This window comes from Diceros bicornis, chromosome 8 (assembly GCF_020826845.1).
Source record: "Diceros bicornis minor isolate mBicDic1 chromosome 8, mDicBic1.mat.cur, whole genome shotgun sequence".
NCBI lineage: Eukaryota > Metazoa > Chordata > Mammalia > Perissodactyla > Rhinocerotidae > Diceros > Diceros bicornis.
Genome location: NC_080747.1, coordinates 58,579,249 through 58,606,638, shown reverse-complemented (window position 1 = coordinate 58,606,638; position 27,390 = coordinate 58,579,249). Strand labels below are relative to the sequence as shown.

At 35.3% G+C, this 27,390-nt stretch overlaps 1 protein-coding gene across 4 annotated transcripts in view; it reads left to right on the top strand.

The window, feature by feature from the left end:
• ADAMTS3 (ADAM metallopeptidase with thrombospondin type 1 motif 3) overlaps positions 1-27,390 on the top strand; it is a 266,272-nt gene that overhangs the window by 106,241 nt on the left and 132,641 nt on the right. For all 4 annotated transcript variants that reach the window (XM_058547247.1, XM_058547245.1, XM_058547244.1 and 1 more), the window contains one exon: positions 12,475-12,631. In XM_058547247.1, the coding sequence (XP_058403230.1) occupies positions 12,475-12,631 (157 nt within the window). The remainder of the gene's footprint in view (positions 1-12,474; positions 12,632-27,390) is intronic.

The window sequence follows — 27,390 nt, the reverse complement described above, 5'->3', positions numbered from 1 at the left end:
GGAACTTACAAAGTTTATTCTCTCCATGACAGCTGTTAGTAGATATCTTATTCTACTGAATGAAAGAATATGATTTTTAAGTTATTTCTTATAGCTGTTAAGACACTCTGACTCATTCTACAAACTCTTAAAAACCTGAGAAATGTATACATATTTTATTATATTTTTAGTAGATGACTATTATGTATTTTAATTATTACATCAAGTTTAATTCATGGATTCCATTTACTCATGTTACCTTTAAATAGTCATCTTCTTGAATATCCAAAAATTCATTTTGATTTGCACGTTATTTTAAGCAATTTTTCTCAAACTGTAATTTCCAGACTACTACTATTTGCAGTATCTGAAATGCTTGTTAAAATGCTGATTTCTGATCTCCATCCCAGTCCTTTTAAATCAGACTCTCTGGAGTTGGAACATGGAAAATATTCTGAGGTTGGGATCTAATTTCTTTGGCACACTAAAATTTGCGACCTACTTTATATTAGTCTTATGATCACATTTCAAGTTATTTATCATGGGAATAAGTGGGTCTTAGGGTATTGGCGGCAACAGTTTTTCAAATTTACGTCTTTCCTGGAAGCTCTCAAACTGGAAGATAATTTAATTGTAAGTCATTTTAAAGATTATCTAGCAAAACTCTTGTAATTGTTCAGATTATGAAACTGAGCCCCAAAGAACTTAAATGACTTTTCAAAAGTCGTACTAGTTAGTAGCAAAGCTATGACCAAAACTCAAATCTTGTGTCAACCATGCTAGGTTCCTCCTTTATGCTGCAACGAGGTAGGTTCATCTTATCTTTAAGCCTGGCAGTTAGGTATGTTGATGGCAAGATCATAAAGGAAATTCGAGCATTTAATCAGAAGGGATCTATTGGTGTGCTGAATTGACCATGTTAATAAAATGAATATTTGTAATCTTTGATCCTCTCAGAGCTTAAATCATCTAATTTAAGGTTTTTCTTAGAATTTTCTTTTATGTCCTTATAAACCTTATCATGACTCAGGAAATTTACTAGATAAAATGCTTTAACATGAAAAACTCAACATGAAAAATCAAAACAGATATACTAGGGGATGATTTCTTTCTTTTTTTTAAAATTTTATTGAGGACATAATGGATTATAACATTGTGAAATTTCAGGTGTACATTATTATTTATCAGTTTCTGTATAGACTGCATCATGCTCACTGCCAGTAGTCTAATTTTTTTTTTTTTTGGTGAAGAAGATCAGTCCTGAGCTAACTTTCATGCCAATCCTCCTCTTTTTGCTGAGGAAGACTGGCCCTCGGCTAACATCTGTGCCCATCTTCCTCCGCCAATAGTCTAATTTTTGTCCATCACCATATATATGTGCCCCTTTACCCGTTTTGCCCACCCCCCGACCCCCTTCCCCTCCGTTCTCTTTATCCATGTGTTTGTTTAGATGATTTATTTCTTTATGAAAAAGAACCAAAGTTTTCTTTAAATGGAAATAAAATATTTTATATGTCATAAACTCCATAAATGTCAAATACTTATGAAAATCATTTTACTAGAGATTTTTAAGACTTCCTGAAAATGAGGGTAGGTCAAACCTTTCCCTCTACTCATCTCCAAATTCAATCCCCTTCATACCGTCTTCCTCTTCTTTACTTCTTGTGTCCCCATCTTTCCCTCTGTACCTGTACAAGCACAGTAGCTATGGGTAAGCCACACTACACATAATTTCTTTTTAGGTTGTTCAATTAATAAACTGACTTTTAAATGGCAAAAGGTACCTAAGAGTGTTGCATAATTTCCATTTTTCATTTCGGTTTTCTACTTCCTTCCATGAAAGAAAAAAATCAGCTATATTTTCTGTGCCTTAACATTTTTGGATATTTTACCTTTATACATATTTAGCAATAAATTTATCATGACTGTTGAGGCACATCTATACTAGGCACCTATTATAGTAGAAGATGGAGAAAAGCCTCAAGTGGATTTTTACTGTAGAGTGAAGGGCGCGAGGACGCCTCGGAAGTTCACGTTCTGTCTCAGCGCCTCTCACTTGTGCTCCTTCTCTCATTCGTTGACCTTCTGAAGTTTGGGCATAAAGTTTGGTTGGACTAACTTTTCTTATCTTCTTTTATTTATTTTTTCAAAATTCTTTTTTCCCCTCTTTTGTTCTTCTCTTATTGGCTGCTTTGACTCTGTTTTTTCTTAATATTGTTGTTTATTCGATTTGCTTTATGTTTTATAAGCAATGAGAGGAAATAAATAACAGAAAACATGCTGCCTTGGTTCATATATGCCTTCTGCCACAATTATTGAGGTTATATCTTGGGTTTGTACATTTAGTAATATAGATGGAATTCCCAGAGACATAGAATCAATACCCACATTAAAAATAAATGCATTTTAAATATTTTATATTTGTGTGACTGTTGTACATTGTAAATCATTAAGAAATTAGAGAAAAGCAAGATTTAGAGTTATGAACTGTCACATTTTACTAAAATGATAAAAAATGATCGTTTATTCATCCTTAGCTTTTTCAGGAATACTCATTTTTGTATCGGATATTGCTGAACATTGGATATTGGATATATTGGATAATGCTGAACATTGTTAATATATTTAATCCTATGATTTACACATTTCTAGAACAATCTGCTTTCTTATTTCAAATTAAATAAACCATAATGTTGTCTTAGTTTTAGCTTGAAGTATATGCAGCTTGCACTTTCATTCAAGTACCTACCTCCTTCAATATGGTAAAGAATAGATAGCAGTTTATAGCATTCATATGATAAGATATTGAATATACAATAAATCAGCAAGAAGGGAAAATAAGAGGAGGAAAACTAATGTCCAAGAAAGGGTCAGTATCCAAGGATTCATGACACAAGATTGTCTTAAAGGTAGAATACAAATTTGACTCTGAGTTTTCTTATAGATATCGATCAATTATATAGTACACAGTGTTTATAAAATAAAAGTGAACCAGTTTTGCAGGAGAAACAAAATCTGAGAGATTTTTTTTCTGGATTCTCATATAACAAAGAGTGTATAATATTGAGAGAGGTCCTCAGCTACAAATATATTGTTATTACAATAATGGGCTTCCTAGGGCTCTTTTTGTGTAATCGCCTTCATCATAGGCTAATATTTTAAGACTTGATGTAGTTGAATGAAACAGTCCTATTAGGGGCTCAAGTAACAGTGGCCTGGCTTAGTGGAGGCAGTGAAGATTAGAGACAATAATAGGAATTAGATTGGATGTATAGAAAATCCTTTAGCCTTCGGAAATCTTCCTAGAATTTTATTTCTTACAATCTAGATTTTGATCAGAATCAGGCAGCCGAGGGTTGGAGGTTATGCTCTCCAATTAAGGAGCTGAAATGGTGACGTCCGATGTCGCTGATTAAGGTTAGATCCGTTTGCTTTAGCAATTAATTGAATTGTGAGTCAAGATGGCAAAATCTTTTTTTTTTTTAAATTTAAGACTCCAACCAGAATACCTGCCTGACTGGAGGGCCCATTCAACCCCCTTCATGGAGGAGATTCTGCAAATATGCATTTAGTGTTATCAATTTGCAGGAGATTATGTTAGATGCTGTTGAGATTCAGAAGTCATCCAGCTGGAATTTAATCAGATTTATATTTTGGTTCAATTGACTTCTTATTCAACATTTCTTAATTTCCAGGCACTAGCACAGTTAACATAAATAATTATTAAAAAAAGATCGACAGTGATAAGTATCATAGAAATATAGTTAAACTCTAGGAATCCAAAAAAGGTAAAAATTACTTCTGGCTTTGGAATAAGGGAAGACTTTATGGAAATCAATGGCATGGCTTGGGGGATGTTTTAGCTACTTCTTAATCTTCATAAACTCTATCCAAATAATTAAATAATTAATTAAATAATTAAATCCTAATATAATTAAATCCTAAATAATTAAACTTTAATTTAAACGAAGTAGTGTCTTTGGTTAACAAATACAACTTTGAATCAGTTCTCTTCACTCTAAATTCTGGCCCTTCTTAGCTATTTTGCCTTCACCCATGCCTCCTCTGTAGAAATTTTGGAGATATCACTGAAATACCCCCTGAATTCAGGAAAGATTTGGAAATCATCTTCATATAATAACATCTGTCTATTCTAGTGATAAAATAGGAAGCAGGCAATTTGTTCGCTTGGTACATTGATAGAATAAATGTTGGAGGAAGCAACACAGTGAAATGGTGATTCTCAAAATGTGTTTTCATGGAACCCTAGTAAGCTAAGATGGAGTTGTTATACCACTAAGGTATAGTGATAGTCATTCTTGAATATTATTTTTAAACTTATTCTCTCTCACACACACACAACATTAATATAAAAAATCAGTGTCTTTTCTAGACATTTAAAACATAAACTAAGTTTAATTAAACTAGTTTAGTTAAAACTTAAACTAGACATTTAAAACTTATTACTGCTTTTCTATGTTATGACCTAATATAAGATTGTAACCAATTTAGCACAAAATAATGGATATTTAGCTAGCTTCAGCTGCGATTATGTATTACATATTTGGCACATATTTCCTGGAGTTCCAAAAAAAGGTACCTGGCTCTACTCTCCTTCCTTAATAGATTTGAGACTCACTGCATTAAAACAACATTTAGGTGACACCATTAAAAATGGAATGTTTCCATAGCATATGCTTTTTAGAATATCTGGCACAGAATTTTCAAGAAAACATAATAATTCTTCTTGGAACTCTTTTAAAATGTCTTTTACACTGGTAAAAGTGTAAAATTTTCATTGATTTTGTAAAATCAAAAAGTGTAAAAATTTCATTGATTTTCGTTTTAAACCAAGTTAAACACAATTTAGTTTTTTCTTAGTGATTGACATTTCTTATTATTGACATATGCAGACTAAAGTTTTATATTTGTTGTAAGGCTTTATAGTTTACAAAGGGCGTTCATAGACATTATCTCATCTGAAACTCCCTGTAACCCACACCCCTTACTCTCCTTTGTCATTTACACTCTGGTGAGGATGAGGAAGCCATCTAACCTGGTTTATTAGAATTGGGTGTCCAATGTGGCTGTGAGGACCCCTCCTAGTGAGTAAGGAGTGTGGCCTTTGTAATGGCTGTTTCCATGCTCAGAGGCTATTTGGCTTAATTCTGGGTTCTTGGCAGTGTTTGAGTTGAGTGATGTAGCTGGAAGAGTTGACCAGATGAGAGGGGAATTATGCAGCTGGATTTTTAGCATAGATCATTGTTTTATAAATATCCCCTCCAAAATGCTGTCAAAGGGCCTATGTGAAGACTTAGTTAAAACGTAATAAAGTATTTTTAATATAATGTGTTTAATGCTATACTAAACATAATAAATATTTAAAAACTAATCTGCATTAAATTTTGTAAAATAGCTCGAGATATACAATAAGTATTTCCTGTATTGTTGCATGGATTATAGAATAGTAAATGTGGAGGGCTTTGTGTCATAAAGAGAAATTTATAAAATATTATCTCGATATCATACATCAATTAAGTAACATTAAAGATGGATTAAAAATGATTGCATCTGTTTAAATAGAATCCCTTAGGCCCATGTGTAATCTTATGTGTGAAATTTCTAAACATTTCTAACACAATTTAGAAGTTGTAATTTCTGGCAGCTTTATAAATAATACTAGTACTTAGAAGGCCATGATCTGAGACATTTTTATTTTATACATACTGAGTTTTATTCATTTAAGTGACTCCATTGTATCCTGTGAAATAAAACTGAGAGCAGTAGTGTGAGTTATTTAATATGAGGGTTTGACAATGTTTGGTCTTTGAGTTTCCAAAAATATTCGTTGAATGCATGACTACCTAAATGAATATCTTAGTGGATAAAAGAGCCTTCAATAGTTAATTATTAGTGCCTTCAATACTTAATTATTAGTGCTGATGATTTTTTTTTCCCTATTAGGTATACATGAGGCAGTCTTGTCTAAAAACACAGGTATTTTTAAATATCATTCCCTTTTTGTAGGTACTAAGGGAGAGAAATCAATATAATGTGGTGGGAAGAGCGGCAGAAGAATCTACCTATACTGGCTCCGAATAGTCTAGGATCTAAAATACATGTGGTTTTGCCACCTATGCTTTCCATCACTCATGTAATATCTCTTAAGCCCCTACTACTCTAATTAGACGCTTTTGTTAGTCTAATTTCCTTCTCACAGTCTTCATTCTTTGTGTCTTCTTCACTGTAGTTACTTTTACTTTGACAAAACTCTCTCCTACTTGGATGCCCGTGACACTACTCTGTTTTCCTCCCATATCTCTTGCCGTTCCTTTTCAGTTTCCTTCTAAAATGTTTTATTTTCACTTGTCCATTTCTTCTCTCTCCCTCCCTCCAATATTAGGTGCCTACACTGTGCCAGGCACTGTTCTGGTCCCTGGGATATAGCAGTGAATGTGACAAAGTTCATGCTCATATGAAGCTTGTGTTCCAAAAGGGTGACAGACAATCATCTAAGAAACAAAGGTCAGGATAGAGAGTGAAGAGGAAGCTAATTTATGTAGGTGGGGGTAGTGCCAGTGGGAGTAGGGCCCATGTGGCTAGAGAAGAAAGAGCAAGGTGTAAAGAGTTAGGAGACAACAGAACAGTAGACAATGCCAGGCCATGTAGGGCCTTGTAGGCCATGGTCCAGAGTTCAGATTTTAGGAATTTCTTGTATAGTAATATCCTAAGGTTCAGTGAGCATTTCCCAAGATTGTCTATTGGCTTTCCTTCACATCTCTTTATGAACTTTTCTTGTTCATTTTTTTCCAACAGCTTCAGCTATCACCTCTGAGAAAATGCCTCCCAATTCCAATATATTTGTGGCTACGGTAATTTTTCTGAATAACAACTCTGCATTTCTCCACTGCCTGTTAGGCATTTTCACCACTACCTCAAGTGAACATGCTTAAAACTAAACCAGTCTTCTCCCTGCCTTTCCAATCAGCTTTCCCTTTTAGCTTTTCTGTTTCTGTGAATGAAAGTATTAATTTCCTAGTCACTCAACTTCAAAACTTAGAGTGACCTTGGACTGCACCTTCCTCTCTTCCTTTTTCCTTTCTTCCCACTTTTTCATTCAACAAATATTTATTTAGGGTCTAGTTTGTGTCAGGCACTATTTTAGGCTCTTGGGATACATAAAACAATGTGTATAAAAATGTGTACAAAAAAATGTGTATAAAACAGACTAAAAATAATTCCTGACCAACAGGGTAGTGGTAGGAGAATAACAACGAACAATGAGCATGATAAGTGGTTAAATTATCTAGCATGTTAGAGAGCATAAGTGCATAGGAAAAGATGGAGCAGGGTAAGAGGGCTTGGGGGTGCTGGATGGGTCATCAGGGTATGCTTTCTGAGGAAAAACAATTAGGCAAGAACTAAAGGAGGTGAAAGAGGCATGTGGCATCCTGAGGGAAGAGGATTCCAAGTAAAGGAAAGAGCCAGTGCAAAGGCCTTAAGGAAGGCACACGCCTAAGGTTTTCAAAGATCAGCAAGGAGCCCATTGTGGTTGGAGTGGAGCCAGCAAGGGCGAGGTTAAGGAAATGAGGCCTGAGAGGTGGTGGGGCAGTGAAGGGGGTGGTGCTGAGAGCAGGGAAGGCTGAGGTGGCCCTCGTAAGAACTTTGGTTATTAATCTGAGTGACCAGGAGCCCTTGGAAGGTTTTGAGCAGAGGAGCTTACTTTTAAAAGGCACTAAATATTTACTTTTTCCTGTAATCACTCTTGAATTCATTCCTTTTTTACTTTTTCTTTCTCTTTCCCCTTTTCTCTTACCATTGCCACTTCGACTTTTATTTTAGCTTTTTGCTTCTTAGTTTTCTAGTCTTTCTTCCATCTGGCACTTAATCATCAGATAAATCTTAAAACATCCCATTGTTCTAGTCTGTCTAATCAACATTTTTTATTGTTGTTCTCCACAATTCTGCACATTAAAATTCAGACTCTAGGTAATGCAAGTCCTCCGTAGCCTTGCTTCCCAGAACTGCCCTGCACAGACTCTTCTCTGAATGAACGGGTTGCTCACCGCCCTCAAGCATGTCTTGGGCTTTTGTACTTCAGAACCTTTGCTCAGGCCTGAACTTTCTCACTTCTAATGCCTTCTGTCACACCACCAGCCTGGCAATCCTCCCACCTTTTCAAGACCACCACAAGCCTTTAAAAATTCTTATTCCCCTTGCTGATACCCCTCATTTATGTAGTTTTTATCAAAAATGTATTGAAGGCATATTTTGTGCCAGCAATTGTGCTGGTGCTTAAGGAGCCAGGGCGACTTAAGAGACAAGTCTGCCTCAGGAGCTGACAGTGCCGTGGGGAGACAGAGAATAATAAATTTAACATTCAGGTAAAACAACCTGGAATTTGTGTTAAAGGCCCTGAAAGAAAAGAACACGTTGCTCTGAGTCAGAATGATTGGCTAAGATGGGCCCTAGTTTACATAGGGACACCTAATCTATGTGGGGGTGAGGGAGTTAGAAAATCGTTTCTGAGGAAGTAACATTTAAGCTGAGACCTGGAGAAATAAAAAAGCTAGCTGAGGGAAGTGTGACGTGGTGGGAGAAGGGCCTTCTAGGCAGAACCAACAGTGTTTCAAAGGCTGAGGCTACAAAGAACTTGGGAGTATCAAAGGAAAACCAAACTGAACAAAGGCTCCTGAGGCTGGGGTGTGTTGAAGACAGTGCGTGGCACCATGTGAGGCTAACAGGCAGGGCCAAATCACGCAGGCCTTGAAGGCCTTGGGGAGGAGTATGGTTTTAAGCGCAATGGGAAGCAACTGAAGTGTTCTAAGCAAAGGAGTGACACGATCTTATTTGAGGTTGAGACTGCCATCTGTTCATCCAAATCCATTTGTCTTTTCTCCCTGGGCACACAGCCAGATTCCATTTCCTGGCTCTCTTTGCAGTTGTCTGTGAGCCGTGACTGTATCCTACCCATGGAAGTAAGTGGTAGTGGCGAACATCACCACTGGAACTAGCTCATAAAAACCTCCCCTGTGGGCTTCCTCATGCTGATTCCCCTTCCGACTGGGCAAACTTGAGAGCCCATATTGAAATGACAGAGCCAGCAGCAGCCTGGACACCTGCATGGCTGGGTGAAACAGAACCGCTTCCCAGCTGACCTAGAACTATCCTAAGCTTTTATGTGAGCAGGAAAGAAGCGCCTCTTGTTTTGAGCCATTACATGTTCAGTCCATTTGTTACCACCTTCTACTTTGTCTAATTTAATTTGATGGCTTGAAAGAACAATTTTGGCTGCTGTGCTATGTGACAATGTGAGAAAGTATGAACAATAGCAGTGGCCAAAGTGAAGTCCCCTTTGTGATGGGAACTAGAGAGATTTCAGTCGAGAGAGATTTGAGATAATTTTGGATGTAGAATCAGCAGCTCCTACTGACAGTTTGCTGTGTGTAGTGAGATTGTGGGGAAAAAAATCTCACTTGATTTGACTCTCAACTGCCAAGTCACTCACTTTCTGGACTTTCCATAGCATACCTCACTGAATACCTTTAGGCATATATTTTATTTGTTTGACTAGATTTCCCTCAACTAGAGGGCAAACAAACTGTGTCTTTGAGAATTTTTTATTTACTGTTGTGTCTCGTACAGTGCTTTATATAAGGTACTTTTTTTTTATTAAACTTTGCTTAAATTAATGAATAAAGGGATAGGCTCTCAGATTTCCTGTCCATGAAGTTATTGGAAATCATGTGACCCAGCTCTTGCCTTGTCATTGGTATTGCCTCAACCAGGCTTAAATTTTCATTGCCTTCTAGGGAGAACTTTAGTTGTGTTAAATTTTGTTTTGTCTATGGCCTAGTGGGGAAAGTAACATCATGGGGCCTGGGATTTGAATATTTGCAATGGAAGTTATGTAGAAATGTCTTTAAAGGCATGTGGACTAATCCTCACTGCCTTCCCCATCACTTTTAAGTATCCCCAATAGCTATTGCCCATTGCTCAGAGTTGCTGACTGCTTCAGTGACCACTATTTCCATCCAGAGTTAAGCACTCATCTGGGAGAGTCATTATGATCTATGGAAACTCTCAAGATAGGAGGCAGTTTCTGTAATTCAAATGAGCAATGATGAATTCTGTAACTAAGGAAATGGGAGTGGAAATAGAAGGTTGGGAGAAGAATGTAAGAGACTTTACAGAACACGGTGACTAAATGGATTTGGGCAAAAAAAAGACTGGAATAATGATGAATATGGAAGCCCTCATACTGAGAAACTTCAACTTATGAACTTAAATATATATCAACGGACCTGTTTCCAAGATAAAAGCAGTTAACGCTGCCTGCCACCAACAGATGGCATTAGTGATGAGACCGGACATTTCAGCCTTGGACATGGTACTATTATTAACTTGTTATATGTTTCCTGGGTTTCTGCTTAGTTTAGATATGCTTTATGAACATTATTAACCCATCCCTGCCTGAGAAGGGAAAAAGCAGTGATATTGAAACTACTGGTAAGAAGAGACGTAAGAAGATCATGCCAATGTTAAAGAGACTAAAATGCCAATTGAAAGGCATGAGAAAAATGTTGGAAATTGTATTTGTAGAGGAGATGAATGCATTGACAGTAGGAAAAACTCTGAAGAGTAGAGATCTAACCAAGCCACTTGTGAAAAACACTGCATTTCACAGTACAGGAGTAGGGAAAAAGTAATTGACCAGATGAGAAAATAACTCCAAATATTGGAGTTGTGTTTGGAATATCAGCATTACTATTAAATGCCCACCAACCGAATGTTCTTTTTAGTGAAATCTAGAGATTTGTTCAAGAGAGTAAGGACTAAAATGGTGAAAAAGCTCTGGTGATGTTTTCTTATAAGACATGGTCACATAGGTTCAAGGGTTGTTTGTATGTGCACAGCATCAAGGTTGGTGTAGAACTGGCAAGTGGAGACACCATAACGTCAAAGACTTCTCTGTGAGGGTTACACAGGGGAAGGAGGGGATAGAGCGTACCTGGTGAGGGAAGTCAGAATAGAAAGGAGGGGACAGATTTGAATGCAATAAAAAAGCTATAGTCAGAGGCATGTTTGCTGAAAACAAATGCTATTGGTAAGATGTACCTACCTTTCATTTCTGTATTTCTCAACACAGAGTGGTACAGCCACTAGACTAACAGTTAAAAGGAATAAGAATACCCCCATCCCAGCCTATGTTCTGTGAGAGCCAGTGACCTCATATTTGAATATATAGAATAAATAGAGGGCCTCAGAAGAAAAATATGACTTACCTCTAGATCTGATATATATTTTCAAAATAATTACAATTCCCACACTAACACATTATTTCTTCAACATTGGTTTCAAGTAAATGTACTTAATTTAAATTAATACTACATATGAACGTATGACCTTTAAAGTAGAAATATGAGCTGTAACTATTTGGCTGTAATGTCGACTTGATACTTAACAAGGAACAAATTTCAGACAAAACTATAATTTCTCTTCAGTTATAGTGCTGAATATAGTCCTAGTGTTTTCTGAATAAACAAAAGATGATACAGAGTCAGAAAAAGATTCTAAATAGAGAGGTGGAAGGAATTTAATGTAAGGATAACCTTTTCAGTGTGAAAGGGTGAAGCTTGGGGAGGAAAAAATAAAGCCATGAAGTTAGATTAAGAAAGGAAAAATATGAGTTAGTTCTTCAAATTAATAAATATGAGAAATGCAAGATTTCCACTGAAGCTTACTGAGGCTATTTAAAGACAGAAAGAACTAAATATACCTAGTGCTCTATAGAACTCCTTCTTCTCATACCATAGTGGTATGGAAGGAAGATGTGAGTTGAAAAAAAAAATACTAAACATGCACGGACAGCAGCTCCACAGTGGCTTATTGTGGGAAATTAGAAATGTTTCTTGAGTTTATGTGCCCCATAAGATTTCTTTTAGAGATAAAATACCCAGTAGAATATATAAATGCACTTCTTTTGCAGTCTGATGAAATGTATACATTGTATGATTTTCTAATTCTTACCCTATGTAAAGTCCTTATTCTACATTATATGAATTTTTTTATTACTACTGTGTGTGAATTTCTACCTGATATGAATTAATGATATTTAATAATAGCTTAGATACGGAGAACAGATTGGTGGTTACCAGAGGGAAAGGGCATCGGGGGAGGGACAAGGGGTAAAAAGGAACATATGTGTGGTGATGGATGGAAACCAGACTTTTGGTGGTGAACATGATGCAGTCTATACAAAAACCGAAATATAATGATGTACACTTGAAATTTATGCAATGTTATAGACTAATGTGACCTCTATAAAATTTAAAAAACTCAAAAAAAATAATAACCATTTTAAATTTGTAGCTAAAAGTGGAAAGAAAAGGCATTATTTTCACAAATTATATTCTTGCTATTTAAAAAGGTACTTGTGAGCTAAAGGTGATAGATATTTCTTTTTAAAATTAACACATTTTATGCTTTCTCTAGGCTGGAATGATAAAAAGTGATAATGATGAGTATTTCATTGAACCTTTGGAAAGAGGTAAGCAGATGGAGGAAGAAAAAGGAAGGATTCATGTTGTCTACAAGAGATCAGCAATAGAACGGTCTCCCATAGACATGTCCAAAGACTTCCACTACAGAGGTAGGCATCTTTGACAAGACTTAATGATTAACCATAATTTTAGGATATGATGAAAACAACTCTCCTGTAAATTAAGAAAATGTGATTGTCATGTGCTCTTTGTATAATGTGGAGGTAGCAAAAGAAGTTTATATTTATAAATCATGAAATATGGCTTGCCTTTTTTTAAACACATAAAGGAATGTATGTTATAGGTATTATTTTATTCCAGTGCATTATTGCATCCCCAATATGTTTGCTATTTATGATTTTTTTAGTTTCACGTTAAAATTATCTTTTTTCTAGCTTATGTTAAAATTTGAAAATATTTGTTTCTTCTAGAAGTATCTAAATTATGCATTATTAATATTATTTGAAAACTTTTTAAGTGAGGTATATTGACATGGCAGAGTTGTATTTTATTTTAAGACCAGTGTGATAGATACATTGGAAAATAAGAATGCTATTTAACTTTAAGGTCTATTTTACAAAACTTTGTACAATGTGGAAGAAACAGTGAGTTGAACGATTCTGTTGAATTTTATTTTAAGTAGGCTGAACCATTAAAGTCAAGTAAATTATGACACGTGAAGGTTTTCTATTTGTTTTGTTTGTTTTAATGATATCTGAAAGTAATTTGGAATTAAAGAGACATTCTTATAATTTGGGTATAGTAGTTCCCTTTATGGAAAAGAAAGGAAATTTGAGAATCTATGTTTTTTTAACCAAATTTCAAAAAGTCTGTGTTTACTTTTGCCAGGCCAAATTAAAAGTAATGGAAATTTCCCCTAGGGAAATGTCAGGGATATAAATAATCTTAAATTAGCAATCATCTGTCTTCTAGATTAATCATGTCTTGCCTTTTGAGGGTTATTACCTAGTTATTTGATTTTCAGATGTCACCAGCTTCCCTTAATATGCTGTACTAATGGAATGGTAGCATTTAAAATAAATTGAAAATTAACACAGCCTGAAAATATTTTGAGAAATTTATGATTTGAACTAATAGGACTGTATTAATAGATACAGTCCTATGAAATGTGTGCCTCTTAGAGGGTCCCTGTGGTGTAATGGAAAGAGAATATACTTTACAGTTGGATAGACAGGGGTGAGGGATAGCTCTACAGCATCAAGTTGTTCTGTCACCTTAGATTAGTAGTTAACCTTTCTGAGCCTCAGTTTCTTTATCTGTGAATAGAGAATTAAAATACATTGCACAATTGTAATAAGTATTAAGAATAATATATGCAAGTTGCTGAATGTAGCTCTCAGCAATAATAGGTGCTTAATCAATGCTAGCCACTGTTATTGTTATTAAGTATTAATATTAATTATTTTGTGCAAAATATTTACATTAGGAGTTTTGTTAAAGTTGAGCAGTTAGACATTGCTTGCCTTCATCTTCATGTTATGGATACATTACTATTAATTCTCATTTGTATTTTTATGTTTTAAAAATATCATTCTAAATCAGAAGACTGGTGTCAAAGGATATAAAGGATACGGTACTTTTTCTATAGTTTTGGTTTTTATATATTAATAATATCAAATATCTCTTTTGAGGCAGTGGTTAAATATCTTTTATTTATTTATTTTTTGTGAGGAAGATCAGCCCTGAGCTAACATCTGCCAATCCTCCTCTTTTTTGCTGAGGAAGACTGGCCCTGAACTAACATCCATGCCCATCTTCCTCCACTTTATATGGGACGCCGCCACAGCATGGCTCGGCTCGACAAACGGTGCATCAGGTGCGCGCCCGGGATCCAAACCGGCGAACCCCGGGCCGCCGCAGAGGAGCGCGCGCACCCAACCGCTTGCGCCACTGGGCCAGCCCCTAAATATCTTTTAGAAAAGCATAGCCCACACGTATGGAATCGTACTGGAGGACTGGGAACCAGATGAGTCACCGTGACTGTCCTCCCGTTTGCTCCAGCTGTCGTACCCATAGTGTCACCAAGTTGTACCCTGTTGCTCCATTTCAGTCCCTGAAGGTATCTGTCTCTACAAATATCAGCCCTGGTACTTTTCAGTAGTCTGACATTTATAGGGAAGGAGAGAAGTTTATTTTTTTTTCTTGAAATAAGAATGTTGTGAGAAATATTATGTTTAGTACCTATCACATTTTTAGATGCTAGATTAGGGAAAACAATTTAGTAGTCAAGGTATGTAAGTTTAAAATAATTGGATATGATTAAGGTAATTTGAGAAATTATTTAGGAAATTATTTAAAATATAAATTTCAGTAGCATCGACGTCCACATACTCAGATTTTATAATGAGTCATTTTTAAGAATTCAGATCCTGAAGCCTGTTTATTTTGAGTTTTTAAGTTGTGAATAGAAGTTTACTTTGTAGTAGAAGTAGGCCGCAAACTAGAGTAATATATTTTGGAAAGGTTCTCAACGCCTCAAGGGTCAAAGAAAAGTCTTGCAAGTCTCTTAACTCTCAATTACCTTAAAAACTTGACCCAACAGAATCATTCGGTTCTTTTACAATGTTCCGTGATAAACCTTAGTCTGAGTTAACAATTTTTATTTTTTTTATTTATTAAGTTCTGATTGAACTGAGTTTCTGGTGATATAAATTTACTTCCTTTTGAGAATCTTAAATTGTAACCATACATTTAAAAATGTAAATCTCTTCCTAGGGTAAAAAGAGATTCAGATTCAGAACTTTAAGTACCATTCTATAACTTTTAAATTCTTCTATTAACTTCTTGGTTATAGGACTGAGAGCCAAGCTTTTTCATGGACTAAATACTTTCCCAATGAAATTAAGAATATATTTTTATACCTTATTCCATCATTCTAAAATATAAAATTGAACGGATTCTAGCGTTAGAAATGTATACTGATTTATAAATGAAAACTAGCGTATTATATAAAATAGTGCTTTTTCTGGATCAATTCAGGATGTTATTTTAGGAGACACATGAGATCTTTCTTCAACGTGTTATAGAAAGAGGAATAAAATACATAAGATAAGACCTACTTAGGAAGAAATGCATTTGAGGGCCATGGTCTTCATAAATTTCTGTGACAGAAAGTCATCAGGAGGAGTTTAGATCATAAACAAGTCACTTCTGACCCTACAGAGTTTCATCAGTAGGGCTCCTGTAAATAAATATTCAGCTATATTTTGCTAGTTGTCACAGTAATTGCCTGGCCGCATTTCTTGCCTTGTCAGCTTAGCAACTCAGAACTGCCACTCATTTGAGGTCTGCAGTTTGTTGCAAGTGTTCTAAATTAAAACCAATTATGACCTGAACTAGGTGAGTAGTAGTGAGATGGAGAGAAGGAAGCAAAATTGGATTGAGATTGAAGTAAAACTAATGGGGTTATTGATGGAGTAGGTATTGGGGATGGAGAGAGAGTTCTAATCTAGAAGACTAGAGAATTCTCTTTCCAGAATTTAGGTATTTAAAATGAGAAATAGAAATAGGCTTGATGGAGGATGACAAGTGGGTATAATTTTGGATATATTGAGTTAGAATATCCATTGGAAGAGTGAGTGAATTAAAAAAATGCATAGTATATTTTCATAATCATGTCCCAGAGTCAATGAATGAATGCCCTTATATACATGTTGTGGTAAGGATGGGTGGAGGTTAGCTTGGGAGTCAGGTGGCAGGTATTGGCTCATGGATGGTTGAAATGTCTCTGCTGCCTTCTACTGTCTTTCCCAACTCTGTGTCAATGAGAATCAGAAGGTGTACATTGAAGCATTGGGAGCCCATGAAAGATGCTTGCTACCCATCACTCTAGGAGAGGAGGACATTATGTCCTCAAAAAACGAAACTAAAAACAAAACTTCTAAGAATATTTAAGAATCCTAAGCTATTCCACTTGACTGAATGCAAGCATCTATTTCATTTTCTTATTCTCTAAGAATATTTATCTGGGTTTTCAATAAAAGTCACAGCTCTGAACCTGTTGAGATAGTGTATTATATGGTACAATTCAACAATAGCAAAAACCCTCAATCATTCTTGTATATTGCACAAATTCTCTTTCCTTGACTCTTAATAGGGAAGTTGTATTGTCTTTGAAATGTGTAAAAATATGAAGAGCTGTTTAAATGTATATTGAACTTGTAAAATCACAGATGCAGTACTCTGCTTTAGAATTACTTTTTAAAGAATAAGACCTAAAGCAGTTTTACATTTGGCAGTATAAATAATCTCTTCCAGTGCAGAATTGGTGGGTGTTCATAACACATACACTGCTAATTTCTGGCAAAGGAATACCATCCTTTTTATTAAACAACAAATATAAACTTGGCATACTTATGCTAAAAAAAACTTGTCTGCTTCATCATGAGGGGAGAGTTGAATTTACTTCTTTTTCTGATTTCTGCTTTGGGAGTATGGAAATTACATCCATTTTTGGCATTTTTAGTTTAGACAAAATTATTTTATATTTTACTGCTTTTGAAATTTTACTTGGTAACGATGTGGTTAATAAACTATTAAAGGGTCATAGAGTTCACCTCCACTGTTAAATCAATCATCAGTTTAAACGCAGATGAAAAAAATATACCCCCGTGCAACAAACAAAAAATTAAAAAAAAAAAAGTATATACCCCTGAGCGTCTCTCAGGAATGTCTACATTGTCATCAATAAGCAGTCTATTTTGGGGGGGAGGGGGGCTGTACTTGTATGACATCATTCAGCTTTTCATATTTTTTATTTAATCCCTAGGCCCTTAGGCTTCTCCCCTCAAATTACGAACTATTCATTCACTAGGTGCTTTGTGTTAAAGTAATTTTTGTAATTACTTCCTACTAGTGGGAAACAAGGAATAGTAAGCCTTTATCTCTTAGCTTCCTTTCAGGATTTTCATTTTCCTGCATGAACCCAAGTGCTTGTGTCGCTGGTGTGGTTGTCATGGTGCTGTGAAGGAGTGTCTTTGTCCCAGGTGGGAAACATGTACAAGTCAGAAATGATTTGGGAGTTGCTCCTGGTTGCCAGGGAATGAAACTATGAAACAAAAACTAGAATAATGGGAAGACTAGTCCTTGCTTTAGTGATGCTAGGAACTTCCTAGGCGCAGAGTACTTCCTTGAATCTATGGACACATCAGTAGGTGCTATAATCCTTTGTATTTGGAAATTCTCATGACCTATGTATGCCCCTATCAAAGAGAAACATTGATGGGCTTTGTAACCCACCAAAAAAATAAAAAATAGAACAAGAGAAATTAATTTTAGCAGATATTTTCTTATTAAGTGAAGCATGGAACATAATATTACTAAATCATTAAGATCTGTCAAATAACCATTCTTGTAGGTAGATGTTAAAAGATAAATTTTTCACAGACATATATTTTAGTTTATAATATAATCTAAAGGTCAGCCATTTGTCAAGGCTAATACCATTGGATTTGTATGGGAATACTAATCATATTTATGGAATTCCTTTTCAGGTTTGTTTTGTATATTTTACAATCTAGGTATTTATAATAATTATTAATAAAAAGGCAATTGAAGATTGAATTATTACATAAAAGAATCAGAAAGCAGAATGATAGTTAAAGAGCTTTTAGTTGTGAAACGTAGAGGATAATACTTTATTTCCTTGTGTGAAAATGTCTTACTGGGCATATTCTATCTCTTCATGAATAGGTACAATGTTCATGGACCTTGTTTGAATAGACCAGGATTAAAGTGTTGCAAATGTAACTCCATACTTTCTTCTAATAAAACATTGAATGTGGAAAGACACAAACTGTATTGAGCATATAGAGCTGCTGGATTACTATTTAGTTATTAATGTGGCATTAATGGAGAAAGAGAGTTGGAAGGGTGATTGAAGTGAAATTGAAAGCAATTAATTTATATTAGGGTATAAAGCTAATTCAGATAAGTTAGGCCAGATATTGATTCTTAAATTAAATAATCACTGACTCAGAAGTAACTATATTGATTATTAACTCACAAAAGAGCAATTCATACCAAAAAAAACTTTGTTAGTATTTAAAATGTATTTGCTTTTTCTGAATATAAAATATATCCTATTATCAAAATATACTTTTAGTGTTTGGTTTTATGCATGTCAACATTTTTGCTTAGGAGGGATGGACCCTGTTTTTAGTAAAATATTAAGTACATTTTGACTCCGCACGTGCCAAGTGTACCTATTTAAACACATTTTAAAGCCTATGCTTACTTTCTTTCCATGTGCAACTTAGAAACTTGCATGTTAGTAAGTGGGAAGCATTTGTGTAAGGAATTCAAATATTTCTGCCCGTTTAGTAATCTTTTGTTTCATCATTTCTGTTTCTAACTAATGTGATTGATATTTTTAAAGAAGATAATTTGCTGTAAAGTAGATTTTATTTATATTTCTGTCATTGTTTGTTTTCTTTTTCCTGCTGGATCATCAGTCATTAAGCTTAAATATAAAATCTATTTATGAGGATCAATGCTATTTGCTCCTGATCATCTTCATTTGGTATTTTTCAAACAATTTTTTTGTTTGTTTGTGATCCCCTTGATCCCTACAGAGTATTCAGGTGTGTTATTCTCAATCCTCTCTTTCTTTATGGGATCTTTTTATCCCTGTTTCCCTGCGGAGCATCATTCAGGCAGATGAGGTGGAGGTTAGTGATATAGGTTGAAGAGAAATGGAACAATGGGAAAAATAATTGTAGCACAAAAATAATATTTTTATTTGAAAATTGTTTGAGATTAGATTATGGGGACTGTGAATTAAAATGTGAGGGCTGCTCTCAGGCCAAAATAAGTACTCCTTTAATGCATGATTCTGCAACGGGGGCTGAATACTTGGTTTTGTTCTTTCGGGCCCAGAAATTTTACTCTAACTTTCAGCTGTGATCCATCTGGCGTAAATATATACATTTGAAAATTCTTAATGGAAGTTCTTGAAATTGAGAATTCATATACGATGGAAAGATTTGTTTTAGAAATGATTGGAGCCATTTCCCTGAGAATATAAAGTTTACTGTAGGTAAGTAATTATATATAGTATATTCCTATATCACTTTCCAGTACCTTCCTAAGTATCTGGAAAAAATCTTTGGCGACTCTCAATGAGGCATTAGTTCAAATTGTTTTTTATTTTTTCGTTTTTCATCTTTCATGATTATTATAACCACTTATATGTCCTCCCCCCACCCCACACACAAACATTAACTTGTTCTCTGCTCTTGGGCTGACACATTTGTCCATTATTTCAGAGCTGTGATTGGTAATGCCAAGAATCCTAAGCCTTTGTGTATATTCTTGTCCAAAGGAGAGTCTTTTATTGTAAGTATTTTTTAACCAATTTCTGTGGAGGGTTTTGTTTCTCTTGAGTGTGCTTTACAAATTGCTGTGTGCTCTTTATTCATTTACTTTTTTTTATTGAAGTGTAATTGACATACAATATCCTGTAGTTTCAAGTGTACATTATAGAGATTTGATATTCATATACATTAAGAAATGATCACCACGATAAGTCTAGTTACCATCTGTCACTATACAAAGTTATTACAATATTATTGACTATATTCTCTCTGTTGTACGTTACATCCCCATGACTTATTTATTTATTTATATAACTGGAAGATTGTACCCCTTAATCTCCTTCACCTATTTTGCCTGTCCCAACCCCTCCCCTCTCTGGGAACCACCAATTTGTTCTCTGTATCTATGAGTCTGTTTCTGTTTAGTTTTGTTTGTTCATTTGTTTTGTTTTTTAGATTCCACTATAAATGAAATCATACGCTACTGGTATTTGTCTTTCTCTGTCTGACTTATTTCACTTAGCATAATACCCTCTAGGTCCATCCAGTTTGTTGTAAATGGCAAGATTTCATTCTTTTTTACGGCTGAGTAATATTCCATTCCAATATACCACATCTTCTTTATCCATTCATCTGTCCATGGGCACTTAGGATGCTTCCGTATCTTGACTATTGTAAACAACGCTGCAATGAACATAAGGGTGCATATCTCTTCGAATTAGTGTTTTCATTTTCTTCAGAAATATGCAAAAGTGAAATTGCTGGATTGTATGGCAGTTCTATTTTTAATTTTTGAGGAACTTCTATACTGTTTTCCATAGTGGCTGCACCCATTTACATTCCCACCAACAGTGTACAAGGGTTCCCTTTTCTCCACATCCTTGCCAACACTTGCTATTTTTTGTCTTTTTGATGATAGCCATTCTGCCAGGTGTGAGGTGATATCTCATTGTGGTTTTGATTTGCATCTCCCTGATGATTAGTGATGTTGAGCCTCTTTTCATGTGCCTGTTGGCCATCCGTATGTCTTCTTTGGCAAAATGTCTAGTCAGGTTCTCTGAATATTTTTTAATTGGGTTCATTGTTTTTTTTGATACTAAATTGTGTAAGTTCTCTATATATTCTGAATATTAACCTCTTATTGGATATATGATTTGCAAATATCCTCTCTTTTTCAGTAGGTTGCCTTTTTGTTTTGTTGATGGTTTCCTTCATTGTGCAAAGGCTTTTTAATTTGATGCAATCCCACTTGTTTATTTTTGCTTTTCTTGTCCTTGTCTGAGGAGACTGATCCAAAAAAATATTGCTAAGACTAATGGCAAAGAGCTTGTACTGTCATATGTCATATGACATATACTGACATATATCCAAAATATAGAAAGAACTCATACAACTCATTAACAAAAAAGAAACAATCTGATTTAAAAATGGTCAGAGGACATATATTAGTGATGTTGAGCATCTTTTCATGTGCCTGTTGTCCATCTGTATGTCTTCTTTGGAAAAATGTTGATTCAAGTCCTCTGCCCATTTTTTGATATTATGCGGTGTGCTCTTTAAATGTTAAGAATAATGTCTTTGTGGTACCAAAACTTTTTGCATTCTAACTTCAGTTCTCTGTCTCAGCACTTTGGCAAGTTTTGTTTTCATGTCTTCAAGTTTTATCAGGTCTTACCCCATGTGCTAAAGGGGTAAAAGCAGTCTAAGCCCCTTTTGGTGAGAGAAGTGAGTGATAAAAGCAGATTCTCTTTATGTCCTGTGCCATGATCCCCATACTAATAAAATGCCGCTGACTAGTCTTCTAGTAACAAGAAATTAGGATAGCTTTTTAATTTCTTCATTCTCAGTTTTGGATGACATGTATAGGTAAAATTAATATAGGAATTTAATGCAAATAAACATTATCCTTCCTCATTCCATGATCCTGGGCTTGGTATTTGAGTCTACTGGGAAGTCCTAGGGAAATCACTGCTAGGGGTAGTAGCTGCTCCTCCCTATTTATGTTTAAAGGAGGTTAGAATGAAGTTAATCAGGCTAGATATGTTTTTTTTTTTTTTTGTCTTCTTCAGCATCCTTCTCTCATCTGTGATGACCCAACATTTGAAAAGTCAGCAGAAGCATTTGTATGGTTGTTAGAGGGTTGCTATCATCTGAGTTCTCCTGGGCATCTTTCCATCACTCACCAGTTCTCTTTCTCTTAAATTTATGGAAGAAATGTTCTAGCATCCTATCATCTCAGATGTATAGAAGTAATTAATGAACATTTATGGCATAGATTGGGATTACTTTTATAAATTTGAGATCTGAAGCATGGGTATTGGACAAAATAATTATTACAGTAATCACCAGATTTTTATTCTTGAATAAAACCCCAATTTTTATGGATATTTCATCTTTCCTGGTTATATGACCCCTTTTCTATTGCAACTCAGGCCTCAACTCAGTGTACCCAAGAGCATCACTCCTCTCCATTTCTTCTTTTTGTGACCCTATGACAACTTTGATAAAGCAATTCAAATAATTTGAATTAACTTCAAGTTTTATATCCTGAATAGAAATTAAGTAAACGGGAAGCCAAAAATTTAAGTAGTAGGAATTGTGAAACTGGACCTTCCTTTTATTAATAGAGTGGTTGCATTGTAGCACATAATAATTCTTTACAAATATTCATGGAGAAAAAACCTAGCTATCCTAAATGTAGAATGCATCACATTTTGATGTTGTACAGGAGTTTTCCATGTTAACCAGTATATGGGCTTCTTTGGCTGGCTGAGCAGTTCCCACCGGGCTGATATTCCTTGTCTGCCTGGCTGCTGCTAGCCCTGCTGGCATGCACTGCAGGTCTTTCTCAACTTGACTAGAGGCTGCTCTCGCTGGTGCAGCGGACCACCCTGAGTTCTGGCTAGGACCCTGTTTACCCAGCCCATGTGATCCACCCACAGCTTCTGTTGCGGGACCACAGTGACCCTAGTTCAGCAGCCTTTTTTGACAGGCTCTTCAGGAAACTCCGATATTGCTGTTCTTGCAGCACAGGAACCAACGGGAGTCATGACTTCCTCGACTGCAACCACATGGATGTGCTAGTAGCCCATGAGGTGTTCTCCTTCCAGAGTCCCCAAAACAGAGCAGGAAAAAAGGCTTTGGCTCTTGGAGGTCCTCAAAGATCTGTATGTTTTATACCGTGTCCTTTCTCTTCTGAGACTTAGCCTTGAAGGGAACTGGGAAGAAGTCAGGACCACTGTCTCACCACTCCTGTTTGTCTCCCTCGTTCCAGAAGCAGTGCAAGATCATGAGGGCCAGGTGTGTCTTTTCCTTCCTCTAATTGAATGCTTAGTCTCATGACTAAGACTTATGATGGCCAGAACTTTCCTCTCATAGGAGGAACACACAAATAAAAACCAAACAAGCATATAAAAGAACCTCTATGTTCCAGCCTTTAGGCCTAGCATTGATATGTTATGTAAGAACTAAGACGACTTAGAAAATCCTTTCTTTCTCCACACAGCCTAGCTTACAAATCTCTTCTCTTTTGAAAAATCTTATTTGAACTCCAGAAATTGAATATTGATTCTCTTTATATTCTTGATGCAACAAGCCTAGTGTCCAATGGCCTCCTTCCTTTCCCTTTTCCCCTCCTTCACTCAAGGCCTCCCAGCCATTGCTTGGGGATGATTAGAGACTCATTTATGCACAGACACAGAAGAATAAACATTATGTTTTCCAAGTCTCATTCCTGTTGCACAAGTTATCTTACTTCTGTGGCCCACACTGTTGTAGTTCCATATTGTTGTAGTTGCAGAAACCATATCTATCAAGGAGTGGTTGAAAGGGCTCATGTTAGAATCTTTCCCCCTCATTTTATACATGTAATTTAGGATGAAGGATGATAAGATGTCAAATGCAAAATAACAAAAAACAGAGTTGCAAATAAAATTAGTCAGATAAAATAAATTTTCTCTTCATAACTCAAGCATACTTCACCACATGATTTATAATCTAAAATGCATCAGAAACATGGCTTTGACATCCTGAGTCACTAGGAGAACCCTGGAATTTTCAGTTTTCTGATGTCTATACTGTTAAATTTGGAGTCTTAATCCTACTTGACTATTATTTTCTTTTTCTAACTAATATCTACAAATATAAAATTTTATCCAAAATCTCGCAGAATGTTTTATGATTAAAAGAGGAAATCAAATTTATTTTATTCTCTTTGTGAATATAGAAACCTGGTGTTTTATTTTTGATATGATCAAAATCATATCATATTTTCATATCATATCATTTTTATGCAAATCAGATAACAATAGTATTAATGTAATCATCATGAGCCCATATACTTACTTTTGCAGATTTTCTAACTTTTGGTCCAGAGATAGAATAACGGTGTTGAAAGTGACAGAGGTACCATGTCCAATCCTCCCTCAGTACAAATAGGGAGGGTCATCTGTTTTAGTCTTCTTCAATTCTTGGCAATAACAAAGGAAAAATTAATAAGACCAGTCATGAAGGCAGTTCCTTACCTTAGGTACCCAGATCCAGTGACTAAAGCTTAAATAACAGCTTGAATGCGATATACGGCAGAAAAACTAGTGGGAATGGGAAACCGCAAGTGCTCAGTGTTTAGTCCGTTGAGAATACCCCTCATATTTCTAAGTATAGGGGCAAAATATAAGTGATTATTTCAGAAAAGATATTTTGATTAATATAAGAACATGTTGCATTAAGATGGGATCACATACATTCTCTGTTCAACCCCCTTTCCACGCACACTCTGACCCCACCTTAATGGCCATTCCTATGAAAGGTGTTTCATAGCCAAAGAAAGACAGTCCAACTGTGCTAAATTTCTTAGAGTATAAAGTTAGCCAAGGATATCCTGTAAAAACAGACTCAAACATTTGAATCTGATCTCTTGAGCCAGTTTTAAAATTAGATCTTCAAACTTGGTCTTTAGAACACTAAAGAAATCAGAAATCTCAGCAGTGACTTTTTTTTTTTTTGCTATAAGACTATCTACCATGTATCTCTAACAATCTTTACTATTTCCTATCTCACAGAGAAGGAAAAAGAACTCACATTTTCCAGCTAGTTCATAAGAAAATGAAAACATTTATCAGAGATGGAGTAAGTGTCCATAGTTTATGCCTTTAAAAATGTGAAGACATAATATGAAATGGTTAATGATGAGTTTTAAACAAATACCTATATTATTGATAAAAGATACATTATTTTTGTTTATTGGGCTCAATATGTGCTCTCCCATCAAAGAGTATAATATACTTCAGTAAAGACTGGTAAAGAAACATAAAATTAAAACTCAACCGTTATACAATTAGCATTCTAATGACTGATTTAGAAAACATGTCATGTGACTTCAGAGATGTCCCTGAAGGCTGGAGTGTTTGAGGGACTTCAGGTAGATATTGAAGGATGCCTGGGTTTTGAATCAAGATGCAATGACTGGGACAAAGGAAGACGTTCCTAAGGAAAGAAGACAAAAGTTAGGTAGAGACGTAATGGTGATGATATGATGGTGATATTATTAATAACTATTAATAACTAAAAGTATAAAAGCCACATGTATAAATCATATTACCTCATTTTTTTTACTTAATACCTAATTCAACTAATCATTCAAATTGATTCAATGTCTAAGCTGTTATTGATGCCGTAAAATTTTTTTTCCTTTGGTGTAGTTTTTTCCCAAAGGCTTACCATTAAGTTTCTTTGTGACCTATGTCAAGTTACTTAACCTATCAGTGCCTCAGTTTCCTCATTTACAAGGCAGAGAAAATAATAGTACTTACTTCAAAGGACTGTTCTTTGGATTAATCTGGTATTGATGTCAAGCACTTAGTTTTAGTTCCTGGTGCTTACTAGGCACTCAATAAAAGTTACTTCTTACTACTCTGTTGTCATGACTACATTTTCCCTTTGTCGTAGTTTTATCATCTTATAAGAATCAGCAGCCATTTTTCTTTGAGCATATGATTGTTGCATTTTCATCATAGCATCCCTTTTGTTTTTCTCCCTTTGGTGTCATGCACACACTCTCTCTTGTGTTTCTGCTTTCAGCTTCTAGGCAATTGCTCTCCTATAGAATTTTCTGTGATGATGAAAATGTTCTACATCAGTGCTCTTTAGTGGGGTAGCCACTAGCCATATATAGCAATTGAGATGTGTCTAATGGACTGGAGAACTCAATTTTTAATTTTATCTAATTTTAATTAATTTAAATTTAAAGAGCTTCATATGACTAATTGCTCTTGTAATGGATAGCACAGGTCAAGGATTTGCACCATGGTATATATCTTCTTGATAGTTTCCAAAGTTCTTTAATAAGCTTTATTTCATTTAAGTCTCCCAAGAGTTACATGACATAGAATAGGTGGGATTACTTGAATTTTTCCTCAACATTGGTTATTCAAGGTCTAGCACAGAGTCTAGCACACAGCAGGTCCTCAATAAATATTGATTAAATGAATGAATGATTGATTCTGAAATTCAGAAATGTTAAGTACCTTGCCCAAGGAAAATAATTTAAGAATTTCTCCACATTCTTAGTTTGATGATAAAGTGCAGGTTTTGCAGGTACAGCATATGCCACACAATGATGTTTCATCAATGATAGACTGCATATATGACAGTGGTCCCATGAGATTATAATGGAGCTGAAAAATTCCTATCACCTAGTGATGTCGTAGCTGTCATCGTAACCTTGTAGTGCTATGTGTTACTCACGTGTTTGTGGTGATGCTGGTGTAAAAAACCTACTGTGCTGCCTATTCTATAAAATTATGTATAGTACATAATACTTGATAATAAACAAATATGTTACCGGTTTATGTATTTACTATGCTATACTTCTTATGGTTATATTTTAGAGTGTACTCTTTCTACTTATAAAAAAAGAAGTGTACTGTAAAACAACGTGTGTGTTAATGCCAGCAGCAGCCTCATATATCTCATGTTTACTGCATCCCTTGATTGCATCATTTTCTCTTGTGCTTGATTTAATCTCATGTTGTTTGTTTATCATGGCTCCTAAGCATACAAAAACCCTCTCCTAATGTTGCCAGTAAGAGGCCATGTTAAGTGACTGAGCTGGAAACAAAATTAAAAATGATTAAGGACTACAAAGGTGGAAAATCAGTGATGATTGTTACTTGCCAATCAGGCATGTCCCATTCCACCATTGCTACCATCTTGAAGAAAAAGAGCAAAGCAATGGAAGCTGTTAAAGGATCTGCTTTATTGAAGGCGATGAGACTAACAAAAAGTTGAGAAGGGCCTATATAACGCATAGAGATACTTCTAATGACCTGGATTGAAGACAAGACACAGAAGTGTATTCTCAGCACCATGGCAATTGCAGCCAAAGCAAAAAGTTTGTTTGAGATGTTGAAAGAAAAGATTGGATCCAACCATGATGCTGAATTTACTGCTAGCTCTGGATTGTTTAAACAATTCAAGAATCATAGTCATTACATAATGTGAAAGTGAGTGGTGAGTCTGTGAGTGCTGATATGAAG